This window comes from Phoxinus phoxinus, assembly GCF_949152265.1.
Source record: "Phoxinus phoxinus genome assembly, chromosome: 16".
Classification (NCBI taxonomy): Eukaryota; Metazoa; Chordata; class Actinopteri; order Cypriniformes; family Leuciscidae; genus Phoxinus; species Phoxinus phoxinus.
Window position 1 is genome coordinate 10,229,468 of NC_136891.1, and position 12,926 is coordinate 10,242,393.

Here is a 12,926-nt window from a genome sequence, read left to right on the forward strand (position 1 = left end):
AATAACAATAACAACAACAACAACAACAACAAAAAAGAAGAATATACACAGTCTGTGGGTTATTCATTATTGCATTTAAGTTGATAATTGTATAGTCAATGTAATACTAAGGCCCATGTGGTTTGGAACTCTTGCAGTCTTGAATGCTGTTTACTTGTAATTTCCTCAATGGGCAACAAATCTATTATCTGATCTAGCCATTGACCCAATGTGGGTCCTGATTGGGTAATCCATGCTGTAAGTATGCATTTTTTTGCAAAATAAGAAAACATTGTAAACACACATTTTTTTGTAAAAGGAAACTTATTTGCAATATCATAATTCAATAAATATAACATAGGGCATAACTCAAAAGTACAGTTACACATATCTTGAATTACTTTATGAATCTTCTCCCAAAAAGAAGAAATAACTTTACTATACCAAAATAAATGCAGGAATGTTCCTAATGCAATTCCACATTTTCTACACATAGGGGAGTTTGTATCATTAAATGTATTAAGCTTCACTGGAGTTATATAGTATTTATACAGAAATTTATAATTAGTTTCTTTAACTTTAATGTTCACATTCAAGGGTAAGGTCAAATTAATACACAAAGTTAACCATTCTTTTTCGCTGAACTTCCTTCCCTGCGCTGAAGCTCTAATTCCCAATTTGTTCTCAGAGAAAAAAGGAATTTGGGGAGCTTTCTAACAGAATTTTATACAAATGAGAAATCTTCCCTTTGACCGAAGTAGCAGAGATAATACATTTTTCCAGCTCTGTAGGATATAATCTAAGTTGTCCCTTTTTATGTAGAGATGTAATAATGTGACGAACCTGCAGATGTTTAAAAAAATCGGTTCTAGGAATTTGATATTCAACACAAATAGCAGTAAACGATTTAACAGACTTAGAGTCTTCATCAAACATATGCGCAAAAGTTTTCAGCCCATGAATCGAAAATCGGTTTGGGACAGTGCTAAAAAATCAGGGTTAAATGCAATAGGAGAGTTTTTACTTATGCCCTTTTGTGCTCAAATACCTATTACAATCCTGCCAAGCTTTCAGTGTGGCTGATGTCAATTTCTGACAACGTGATTCGTTTAGATGCATCACGTGACGCGCTCTGACATTTAGATGTGTGTTTTTGACTGTTTTTCTGCTCAGTTGAAGGCCATAAATGCTGTGTTTATAAGTTTTGATGTGATTTAGGTGGTTTGTATTGTTGTTGCTAATGATTTGATAAGATATTGTGTCAGTAAATAGTTGTTTCCACTAAAAAAGTGATTTTTTACATTACAAATCTTTTAATGCCTTTTTCTCAAAATGACTTTTCTCTCATACTCCAAGTCCAAAATCTCCTCTTCAGTAGCACCTATACACACCAAACTTTCCAGTCTTGTACCTAGTTATATTATGAAGACAATTTCAGAGGGATTTGTAAATATATTATTCCTAGCCTGATTTATATAACATTTTATTCCAAAAAACATTGCGAAAATAAATTTTTTAAGGCTATTGACAGTATATTCTGATTTACAGGATAACAAAAGTAGATATCCATAAATCCCTCTGTAATTTTTTTCCCATCTAATATGTGAACACAATGGAAAAAATAATTTTGAACCTGGCTTTATCCAATTCTGAGTTTTCGTTTTTTTAAATATAGGCAAATTAGCGCATAGTGTATAGACCTAGGATAAGCATGGGCACCGTGTGTGACATCATGGACTGCCATCTGCCAATTAAATTGCCATGTCTGGACGGGGGTGAAGGATTGTCACCCCTGCTTAAGACAGAAGGTCACTCCTGACTGGAATCTCCCAAAGAGAGCTGTCGAGGAGGGACACAAGGTCCGAAAAAACAGACTCAGGCAGAAGTGGAGTATTAGCAGAAGACAGGCCCTGTCCCAGCGAACTCTCTCCAGAACTCCCGGGAGCAGAGGAAGCGGAGAAATGCATATAGATGTAGCCTTTCCCATATCTCCACCAAGGCATCCAGCCCAAAAGGAGCAGGGTGTGTAAGGGAGAACCACAGAGGACAATGTGCCATCTCTAGAGATGAGAACAGATCTACTTTTCCTCGACCAAAACTCTTCCATAGGAGCTCCACCCCCTCAGAGTGGAGTCTCCATTCCCCTGGCCTCAGCCCCTGCCTCGACAGGATGTCTGCTCCCTGATTTTGTTTCCCAGGGATATAAACTGCTCTAGTCATTGCATCAATACGTTGAGTGTACAGGAGCAGTTTGGTGACAATAGGCGTTGCTTTTTAAAGTTTCAAGAATTGTAGACAAGACAATAACTTTAATACTAATTTTCAGTAGATTCGTAATCATGCAATCTTTACCAAAATTGGCCCATAACATCTTCAAATAAACTCTATAAAGTCACTTATTAGATTTCAGTAATATTAAGAAAAAATTTAAGAAAATTGCTGATGAAGACACCATACAGTAAATTAGACATTATATTGACAATGATTGTTTTGCATCACCAAAAACTTTCTAACCATCGTCATATTTCCATTGCCACCTACTGCTCAAAAGTAATAAAGCTGATTTCATCTAAGAGTTGGATTCCTACGGCTAATTTTCAGTTTATTCATAAGGATTACATAGAAACAAATAATGAATGTGTTCCATAAAACAATGTGTTAAATTATAATTTTTTTCTGCAGATTTGAATTGTAAAATTACATCATAAAATTTCTGTTGACTTTTTTAGAGATAATTTTGTACATTTGGTATTAGATTGTAAATATTGCAACTCTCAGAACAGTTTAATCTTATATGTATGATGCAACAATTTTTTTTTTTTTTTTTTTTTAAGATGTAGATGAATGTGTTGAGAGATCAGAGGTGTGTGGTCCAAACTCAATCTGCAACAACACTGTTGGGAGTCACAATTGCTCGTGCATGAGTGGATATAATGTAACAGACCCAAACCTCCCTATAAACAGCAATAACACATGCAAAGGTGATTGACAGCTGAAGCACTGAACAGTTTGTTACTGTTTGAACTCTCTGAATCTTGTGTTAACTGTAACCTTACCCTTTATAATTAATTTTATGTCAGATATTCATGAATGTTTTGATTCCCCATCAGTGTTTGGGTCGAATTCTTACTGTTGTAATTATTGGAAATGTAACTGTTTTTAAATATTTACTTCTTCTTTTAATAATATTGTATTTTCCCTCCATAGATATAAATGAATGTCTGGTCAGTCCATCTGTATGTGGTCCAGATTCCAACTGTACAAATGAAATAGGAAGTTACAATTGCTCATGTTTGGATGGATTCATTGCAACAAACTCAAATCTCACCATCAGCTTCAATAACACATGTAGAGGTACATTTTATATTCAGATTTGTTTACTCTAATTTTGAATAAGTTATAGTTTATCCATGTCATTTTTTGTATTTAATTTTAATTTTAAGTTAAAGGGTTAGTTCACCCAAAAATGAAAATAATGTCATTAATGACTCACCCTCATGTCGTTCTAAGACCCGTAAGACCTCCGTTCATTTTCGGAACACAGTTTAAGATATTTTAGATTTAGTCCGAGAGCTTTCTGTCCCTCCATTGAAAATGTATATACGGTATACTGTCCATATCCAGAAAGGTAATAAAAACATCATCACAGTAGTCCATGTGACATCAGTGGGTTAGTTAGAAGTTTTTGAAGCATCGAAAATACTTTTTGGTCCAAAAATAACACAAAATAAGACTTTATTCAGCATTGTATTCTCTCCCGGGTCTGTTGTGAATCTGCGTTCAGGACTCCACAGTAGAGCCCGACCGATAAAGGATTTTGAAGGCCGATACCGATACAAATATTTGTTGGTTTTAAAATCCGATATTCCGATATATCGGCCGATATTTAAAAAAATAATAATAATTCAGAAACGCGCAACAAAACATTAACAGATTTCCCTAACATTAGTTATTTGTAGTAATAAACATACAAATAAAATGATTGCTGCTACAGCCACAACTATTACTACCAGCATTATTATTATTATTACTATTGAGAGTAATAATTACAAAAAAATAAATAAAAATGACATTATTACTATCATCATCATGACTTTTATATTATCATTAAACAAGATAAAGGTTTTTATCAACCTAAAAAACAAAAAAATTTCAACCTATTTTAGGACAAAAAACCTTGTCTTATATTCCGGTATACTACAATGTCAGCTTGCTTATCCCTTTACCTGCACTTTTTAAATTCTTTCCATCAAGCTCCATCAAACCATTTTCAATCATCAGTTGCTGCCTGCCTTCAAAAACCTACTATTTAGCGATCTAAATCCATTATGTGACTCGTTAATGCTGCGGCTGAATGACCGTCTGCAACGCACACTTGGCGTCATTGGATTTCACACACGTGTAAAAGAAAAGCTAACTTTTATGCACAAGCTACGTTTGATACTTTTTCTCTATGTCTAAATGTTCACTCCTCGCAAGTCTAACTTACATTTTACAATGCAGGGCCTCTAACTAGAGATATGCTAGTTATAAATACAGTAATCATTACTTTATTTAGGCAGAATAAGTTCGTTGTGGTTTCCAAGCTCGTTAACGTTAGCGGTCTTCCACTGATAGTGGCATTAGCTAGTCTATGATGTGCCATAATTTAGCAATGGATAACGTCATACTGCAAATTGTAAAACATACATTTTCAATATAACAGACCAAGGAGAGATGATACGTCTCATTGCTATAACTATCACGCTATTAAATAAATATTTCAGTCACATTGTCAAAAGTTTAAAGGACAGTCAGTCAACTACACTGTAACAACGTAACGTTAATTCCGCTTCACTCTCTGCTTATTTAACAGCAGCAAAACTGGACATGATAGTCACAAATTTTGTCATGCTTATTTGATGTAGATGTAGATGAATGTGTCGAGAGATCAGAGGTCTGCGGTCCAAACTCAATCTGCAACAACACTGTTGGGAGTCACAATTGCTCGTGCATGATTGGATATAATGTAACAGACCCAAACCTCCCTATAAACAGCAGTAACCCATGTAAAGGTATGACTGACCACTGAAGCACTGAGCAGTTTAAATGTGTACTGCTGTCTAAATATTTTGTCAAATCAAATGTTACCTTTCTCCTTATCAATTATTTTAATTTTCAGATATTTATGAATGTCTTGACTCAGTATCAGCATGTGGGCCCAACTCTCACTGTTACAATTACAATGGAAGCTTCTCATGCTTCTGTTGGGAAGGATATAACGTCTCAGATGGGAATAAGGTGATTTCCAAAAGTAACCCATGCATCGGTAAGTTTGCACTGTGTAATATTCTCTGTCATGATTGTTGCATAATTTCAGATATGTCGATAATCATTGTTTGTTTAAAGGGTAACTAAACACTAAAACAACTTTTTGTAGTTAATGATCTGTAAGAATGGAGCTTCATAAATGCTGTTCATTGATTCGAGTAAATTTTTTAACATTTGAGTATAAAGTGTTTTAATTTTCAAATATATGGTGTAAAAACATCTGAGTGCTGCCCTCTTCAGGTTAAACGGAATCTCCTGAAGTAGGGGTACTCTCTGACGTAGGGTACTCTGTGACGCTACTCTGCCACGCCCCTGGCAGCCGCTGGTATAAAAGCATCTGGTTCCGTCAAAACCACTGTAGCGAGTCAGGAGTTGGAAAATGGAATTACGAGTATTGAAAACCACCAGGATAGCGTATTTTAGCATCTAGTTAGCATAGCATTTATATGCTTATTATAGTTATTTAGATTATTTCGTGTAGCCTAGGTAGTTAATTAGCATAGTTGTTAGTATTGTTAGAAGCATAGTTAGTTAGTAGTGAAGTATAGCATCAGTTAGGATAGTGTAGATTTTTAGCATTAGTTTTATCTGTGTTTAGTACAGTGGTTAGGCTGGTATAGGTGTAGTGTTGCCGGTTGCAACAGCGCTGCTGGACTGCATATCTTTTCACCAGACTTGGAAATTAGGCGCCAGTGTTTACATGCACTTGTGTGCCAAACGCTGTTCTTCCTGCATGGACTCCACAACCGCCGGCGCGTTTTGCTGAATATTTTTTTTCACATAGCGGCAAAATAATAATTAACGTAGGTCAATAGTAATAATAATCCACTCAGATACTGGCCCCATTCTCTCTTGCGCGGCTGCTTCGCTAGCATCGTCGGATGCCGATCGCGATGCGGGAGTTAATGCGATGCGACACCGCAGTTTGAGCTCGCGGCTCGAATTGATATGGTTTTGGCTCTGTGTCCACAGACCACAGGGGAAGGTGGGGGAGAAAAGTCCTCGACTTCAAATGACCGCTCTGTTGCAAAGCTACTTGCGTCACTCCAGTCACTCTCCATCTTAGCGAGTCTGACAGCAGCTGTCAATCACTGCGTCACTGCGGGTCTCAGGTGCACGCCCCCCCCCCCCGCTCAGCCCCGCCCTCGGTTCGTCCGTTGGGCTCTGCCCACTTTTCCAGCATTTTTCAAATATTGCCAGTGGGTGGAGTCAGGCTCTGACCAGGGGTTTAGTTCAAGGGGGTAATCCATCCGCCGGAAACTGAAGCCTCCGCGGGCGCCGCCATTGTAGCAGAACTTCACCTGCTGTTAGCATTCCATTGACTCCCATTCATTTTTGCGTCACTTTGACAGCGAATAACTTTACATCTGAAGCGTCCAAAGACTCCATTTGTCCATTATTTATTTCTAAAGAAACTCGACAATGTATAAAAGGCTCCATTACCTTGTACCTTACGTTATGGCCCCGTAGAAGCCGTTTTTGTAAAAATAGGCTAACGATTGCGTCATAACTCACGCGACTCTCTGTCGCACTGTAGAGAAATTACCGTACAGACCGGCGTAGAAGCTCGCAGGCAATCGGGGGAACGTGGAGGCATTAAGTCCGATAAAGTGAAGGGAGTAGCCCACAGAGTGTGATAAAGTTGATCCTGCTGCTAGCTCATGGACAGCTAATACTCACGCTCTCCGTCTCTGCGAGATTCGGAAGGGAATCATTCAGATTTCTCTACGCACAGCTACTAGAAGACTGACAGATCAGGAAGTGAGTGCTTCAAATGGGCTTCACTTTTCTCCGTTGAAGTCTATGGGGTCGCTGTGTCCATCTTATATACTGTCTATGGTTTAGTTACCCTTTAAAGAGTTTTTTAGAAAAATCGGTTTACTTTTCATTCTCCTAAAAAAAATTATATATGCAAATTGCATAAAACACTTTGTAAGTCATACTATATCTTTCAAATATCCCTTTTCTTTTTTTCTTTTTTTCTTTTTTTTTGCACATGCAGTTTGGACTTGTAAGTTTAGGGCTGAAATACTATTTTTATCCAGCACTTTTTCTTTCAGAGATACGTTTACATTATTCCAGTTTCTACCTTCTTGATTTATACTATCCTTGCTATAGTATAGACATATGAATGCCTTGAAATAACAAATGCATTTCATTCATTTAGTTGTTTATATTAATGATTATTATTTTTATTTTTTTCTTAAATATTTTTCCGTAGATATAGATGAATGTCTGGTCAGTCCATCTGTATGTGGTCCAAATTCCACCTGTACAAATGAAATAGGAAGTTACAATTGCTCATGTTTGGATGGATTCACTGTAACAAACTCAAGTCTCACCATCAGCTTCAATAACACATGTAGAGGTACATTCTATATTCAGATATATGTGTTCTCTAACATTGAATAATAAACTAAATATTTGTGTGGACCATTAGTCCAATCAATTTGATTAAAATAAATAGCAAATATGTTGTTTATGCTAAATGTATGGAGTTTTAGTGTTTCATACTCTGAATAAAATATTCTAAATGGAATATTAGATTGTAAAGTTAGGCAATTAATGAGTTGACCTCCACATTCTGTATGAGTGACCTAAAGAGGAAACGGTTATTTTTATGCCTGTGATTTTCTTTTAATAAAGATGTAAATGAATGTGTCGAGAGATCAGAGGTGTGTGGTCCAAACTCAATCTGCAACAACACTGTTGGGAGTCACAATTGCTCGTGCATGAGTGGATATAATGTAACAGACCCAAACCTCCCTATAAACAGCAGTAACACATGTAGAGGTATGATTGACAGCTGATTCTCTGTACATTTTGTTACAATATGTACTGCCTTAATCTTCTGCCAACTGTTTACTTTATCAATTACTTTGTTTCAGATATTCATGAATGTCTTGACTCACCATCAGTGTGTGGGCCCAACTCTTACTGTTACAATTACAATGGAAGCTTCTCATGCTTTTGTTGGAATGGATATAATGTCACAGATGGTAATCAAGTTATTAATAAAAACAACCCATGCATCGGTAAGTTTTTGTTTATTAGATATTCTGAATTGCAATTTGCAAGTAATTTTCATGTTTTTAAACTTTTTGGTCTATTGCATAATTTAAAAATGTATTTTTTTTTTTAGAGATTCAAATTCAAAATACATAGTTTTAGAATAGATTCAGGATCCAGATAGATTTTTTTAATTAATTATTTATTTAATTTTAATTTTTTAATATTAACATTACTTTCTTAATTTGTATACTCCTTATATAGATGTCTTCATTTCCTTTTGGTGTTTTTATAAATCTAACTGTTTTTAAATAATAACTTTTATTTATATTTTTTTAGATATAAATGAATGTCTGGTCAGTCCATCTGTATGTGGTCCAAATTCCAACTGTACAAATGAAATAGGAAGTTACAATTGTTCATGTTTGGATGGATTCACTGTAACAAACTCAAGTCTCACCATCAGCATTAATAACACATGCAGAGGTACGTTTTGTATTTAGATTTCTGTTGACACTATCCTTCCATAATAATCCATATGATTTTTACTTTGCATTTATTTTTTGTAAATAAAGCATTCTTGCAAAGATGACAAAGAATATGCTGACCTTCACATATGAGTGACTCAAACTTTTCTTTTCCTCTGAACTTTCTTTTAATGAAGATGTGGATGAATGTGTCGAGATATCAGAGGTCTGCGGTCCAAACGCAACCTGCAACAACACTGTTGGGAGTCACAATTGTTCATGTTTGGATGGATTCATTGCAACAAACTCAAATCTCACCATCAGCATCAATAACACGTGTAGAGGTACATTCTTCAGATAAATGTGTAACATTGAATAATGAGCTAGATGTTTTTGTGCACCATTAGTCCAATCAATATTACTAAAATAAATAGCAAATATGTTTTTAATAGCAAGCAAGCAACTTTATTTATATAGCACATTTTTTAAACAACAGACGTTGCCCCAAAGTGCTTTACAAAAAATAAAAACATTAAAATCATAGAACAAAACAAACATAACTTAGTCAAAAGCTAAAGAAAATAAATACGTTTTTAAATAAGACTTAAAAGTTGCAATCGATGGAGCTGACCTCACGTGGAATGGGACAGTTTGGGACTATAACTGTCAATAAATTGACAGTTATTCCACAGTTTGGGACCTACCACAGAAAAAGCATGATCTTCTTTTGATTTTAAATTACAACGAGGGATCTTTAAAAACCGTTGATCAGAGGACCTAAGAACTCTAAAAGGAGAGTAAGGAATAATAAGATCACAGATATACGGTGGGGCAAGGCCTGACAGGGCCTTGTAGACAAACAAGATAACTTTAAAATCAATCCTAATTACCGGTAATAGTAACATGATGATTTTTTTTTTTAAGTTTGCTTTAGATAAAATATTCTAAATGGAATATTAGATTGTAAGGTTAGGCAATTAATGAGTTGACCTCCACATTCTTTATGAGTGACCTAAAGAGGTAACTTATTTTTTTGCCTGTATAAAGATGTGAATGAATGTGTTAAGATTTGAGGTCTGCGGTCCAAACTCAAACTGCAACAACACTGTTGGGAGTCACAATTGCATGAGTGGATATAATGTAACAGACCCAAACCTCACTATAAACAGCAATAACACATGCAAAGGTATGATTGACATGTGAAGCACTTAGTGCTAATACATTCATGACAAAGAACATAAGTACTGGGAGGCTAGTAACTTTTTTATTATTATTGTATTGTTTCTCTTTTATTACAAATGAAGTGTTAAAGGATAATTCCGGTATTTAACACCTTGAGTCTATATTGTAGTTTGTTTTGGATGAACAAGAGTGGTGGACAACATTTTTTTGACAATGGTTCCTCTCTCGAGTTTTTGACTATAAAAGAATTGGCCATGGACCCATTTAACATTGGAGTCAATGGGCATGTCCGAAAATGTCATTAAAACAACCTTTAACATTAGTTTTCAAAACTGTGCAACTCACTGAGTGATTAGTGATGTTAGTTGATGTTCCAGAAACAAAAAGTGTTGTGAAATACAGTTTCTGTCGTGTTTTATTCGTCATTTTGTAAAATCCCATTGAATTCTGTTGAAGGACTGAGTGCTCGTTAATATAAATGCGCTACCGGAAACGGAAATGGGGCTGTTTACATTTGGTCGATGTAGTCTTTTTGCTCGCTTCCGTTTCTCATAAGGCTAGCGAGCAGAGCAACTGTGCTCCGGGAGAGTAAGCGAAATAAACAAACAAAACATCGGTTATCGCCATCAAGTGGTCGGGAGTGTGCTAACGCTTCAGATTCAAATATTGAGCGGAAGTTACACGGTTGTGAAGTGTCTGAAAAAATAGTTCCACTATAGCAAAATAAACGGATTGGAATCATATATTGCGACGATATATTGTTTATAATCATCAACGAACACCACTAACCACTCGGTGAGTTTAACAGTTTTGTAAACAAACATTATTGGCTGTTTTAATGACATTTTCGGACATGCCCATTGACTCCAATGTTAAACGGGTCCATGGCCAATTCTATTATAGTCAAAAACTCGAGAGAGGAACCATTGTCAAAAAAATGTTGTCCACCACTCTTGTTCATCCAAAACAAACTACAATATAGACTCAAGGTGTTAAATACCGGAATTATCATTTAACAGTAACATTGCCAATATCGTTCCGGGTTACTTGACTGTAACCCTGTTCCCTGAAAAAGTGGAACGAGATGCTGCGCTGCTCAGCACATTGGGAACGTCTTTAATCGTGACCAGCTGTGAATATTGTGTGTAACACGTCAATAGAATTGACCCGGAGGTAATATAGCCTCGGTCGATGACGTCATGGTTGCGCACCCGCGACGCGAGGCTATAAATAGATGAGCCACAGGTGCATGGTCAGGATCATTTTTTCTGAAGATCAGTCCTGTGACATCATCAGCACGGCAATGCAGCACAGCATCTCGTTCTGCTTTTTCAGGAAACAGGGATACAGTCAAGTAACCCGGAACGTTCCCTTTCAAAAGCTACAATCGATGCTGCGCTGCTTAGCGCATTGGGAACGAGAATACCCTCGCCGCCGTGCTTAAAGGTGTCTGGACCCCTACGGTTGTGCAGGTGTGCTCACAAGAACGCAAGAAGGCTCTAGACACTAGCTTGTGATGTCGACTCAAGGACATGAGAGCCCAGAGTGGCATGAACTTCCAAACTATAAAATCTTATGAATGTGTGTGGAGAGGACCAGCCTGCCGCATCACAAACAAACTGCAAGGGGGTACCTCTTGCCAAGGCAGCAGAGGAGTTGACCCCTCTGGTGGAGTGAGCCCTTAGACCCGTTGGCGAAGCTTGGCCGCGCCTCATAGGCACGAGCAATAGCATCCCTGACCCAATGTGACATGGTCTGTTTAGTGGCGGTAGCACCTCTGTATGGAAGTAAATTAATGACAAATGTTTTTGAAACAAAAAGCCTGTTAAATTGCACTACTTTAAAAAAATATGCATTGTATTTACCATGCTTGCATTTTAATGCATTGTATTTTAGGACTTGCATTTTTTATTGACTCAAATTCAACATGGTTGCATATTTAAGCTGTGAATATTTCAATTCAAATTCTTTCAAACACATTTTCATTATTCAAAATTCAATAATCCATATTCACCTTTCATATTTCACTTCCAAAATATTCAAACGGTTTAAAAATACAACCTATAATATTCAACAGGCAATTTTCGGTCCATTTTATTTCGCTTTACAAATTCGCTTCCACAAATTCAGTGGTTCAAATTCGACAGTAAATTCAACATTGACATCCAGGAACTGCAGGAAAAGCAGTAGATTAGCGAGCATAATCTCCATCTGCTGTTAATCAACCTCACCAGCAGGGGGTGCAAGCGCGTGTTGTTGACGAAGACCAGAGCAACAGTAAGAGCAAGCCATTCATTCATAAAAACTAATTTATAGAAATGTTAGTGTATTTGTGATTATTATTAGGGCTGTTTTTATGTTTAAACATGTTTAACTTTATATTGCGGCGATATGCTGCAGCACTAGGGTTTCCCTCAATACTTCAGGATTGCTGGACATATAAAACGCTTAACATAGCTTAACTAATACAGTGATAGCCTATAAAAGACCAAACTCCCACCTTATTGAGAAGGCTGTACTATATGCCTATAGGCAAGCAGATGGACTCGGAATATGAACTTAACGCGCAAAGTTTCACGCAGCGTTTTCTTATACTGGCATAAAGTTGGCTTGACATGTCACATGGGACATGCGCACATTTAGGGACTGTCTCTAAAGTTACATACGACATTGGTATACACGTTTCTAACCTCAATAGCATTGGGAGAGAATGACTTACAGAAAACTGGTAGGCTAGGTGTCCAGCAATCGATTTAAATAGTAGGCTACATTGGGATTCATTAGATCTAATAATATTAGATAATATATATTATTAGATCTAATGAAACCCAATGTAGCCTACTATTTAAATCGATTGCTGGACATCGTAATGTTTTTGTACACATCTGATTTATGATTTGACATTGTATTAGCAACACACACACACACACACACACACACACACACACACACACACACACACACACACACACACCTGTC

The 12,926-nt window shown here is 36.6% G+C and overlaps 1 protein-coding gene across 1 annotated transcript; it reads left to right on the forward strand.

Moving 5' to 3' along the window:
• The first annotated feature begins 4,892 nt into the window (after positions 1 to 4,892).
• Positions 4,893 to 9,332, forward strand: LOC307012703 (uncharacterized protein). Its single transcript, XM_079639663.1, has 7 exons — positions 4,893 to 5,033; positions 5,141 to 5,287; positions 7,511 to 7,657; positions 7,936 to 8,082; positions 8,178 to 8,324; positions 8,638 to 8,784; positions 8,963 to 9,332. Exons 1-7 carry the CDS (start codon positions 4,973 to 4,975, stop codon positions 9,124 to 9,126), a joined length of 960 nt encoding a protein of 319 aa, XP_079495789.1. The 5' UTR covers positions 4,893 to 4,972; the 3' UTR covers positions 9,127 to 9,332.
• Positions 9,333 to 12,926: the final 3,594 nt, after the last annotated feature.

Bases quoted from the DNA above. Each gene is read 5' to 3' on its own strand.
- LOC307012703 (XM_079639663.1), top strand. From the start codon at position 4,973: ATGATTGGATATAATGTAACAGACCCAAACCTCCCTATAAACAGCAGT. The intron at 5,034-5,140 runs GTATGACTGACC...TTTAATTTTCAG, and splicing joins CAGCAGTAACCCATGTAAAG to ATATTTATGAATGTCTTGAC. The intron at 7,658-7,935 runs GTACATTCTATA...CTTTTAATAAAG, and splicing joins CTTCAATAACACATGTAGAG to ATGTAAATGAATGTGTCGAG.